At 33.7% G+C, this 855-nt stretch overlaps 1 protein-coding gene across 1 annotated transcript in view; it reads left to right on the top strand.

Annotated features, from left to right (window-relative positions):
* Positions 1–620: 620 nt before the first annotated feature.
* Positions 621–855, top strand: part of SARC_07690 (hypothetical protein) — a gene marked incomplete at its 5' end in the record, with an annotated part of 5,216 nt that continues 4,981 nt past the window's right edge. The window contains one exon of the mRNA XM_014298357.1: positions 621–640. Coding sequence (XP_014153832.1) covers positions 621–640 — 20 coding nt within the window. The remainder of the gene's footprint in view (positions 641–855) is intronic.

Raw genomic sequence — 855 nt, 5'->3', positions numbered from 1 at the left:
GTGTGTGTGTGTGTGTGTGTGTGTCTGTGTCTGTGTGTGTGAGCAACTACGTGTGTGCCTACAGTTGCGTATGCGATCCACTATTAAAATATAACACGATAGCAATCACTCTCTTGTGGTGGATGATGTTTTGAGCAGAGGGTGAGATTTGGATTTGAGAATTGAGAAGCCATTCCTCCAGAAAAGCGCGCCAAAACTCATGAGATGTTTCTATTCATTTGACTGTATTCTGTTTGTTTTTTGCTTCTTTTTTTTTTTCAAAACCTATGCTATGGATATTTATGTACTGTACTGTACATGTAAATATCGTGCCTTTGCCTACTATATACTACGAATATATACAGAAACAGGATTCATCTCTTTATATTTACGTACAACTCATAGCCTTCTACATTAGACATACAACTACATAGATAGACCCATACGAGTTGGCGAGACTGTAAATGCTTAAATATAATTACAAGCGATAAGCACACCCAGCCTGAGTCACAGGTAGAGACTGCCTTCGTAGAATATACTAATTTTTCCGTAATATCGGTATGGGATCCTAAATGGTACTGATGAGAAGTATCGAATATACCCTACCAATTTAGCTGACTGGTATTCTGACTGTCGTCGATATGGGGTCACACCATCATAGGTGAGCCATGGTAAAGACACGGACTTGGGAGTGTCACGTAGATCTAGTATTTATATTGGCGCGAGGCTTCCTGATGTTGATTTTATATATATATATATATATATATATATATATATATATATATATATATATATATATATATATATATACTATATATATATATATATATATATATATATATATATATATATATATATATATATATATATATATGT

This window comes from Sphaeroforma arctica (assembly GCF_001186125.1).
Source record: "Sphaeroforma arctica JP610 unplaced genomic scaffold supercont1.626, whole genome shotgun sequence".
In the NCBI taxonomy this organism is placed as follows: Eukaryota; class Ichthyosporea; order Ichthyophonida; genus Sphaeroforma; species Sphaeroforma arctica.
This window is presented reverse-complemented; position numbering and strand designations above follow the sequence as displayed.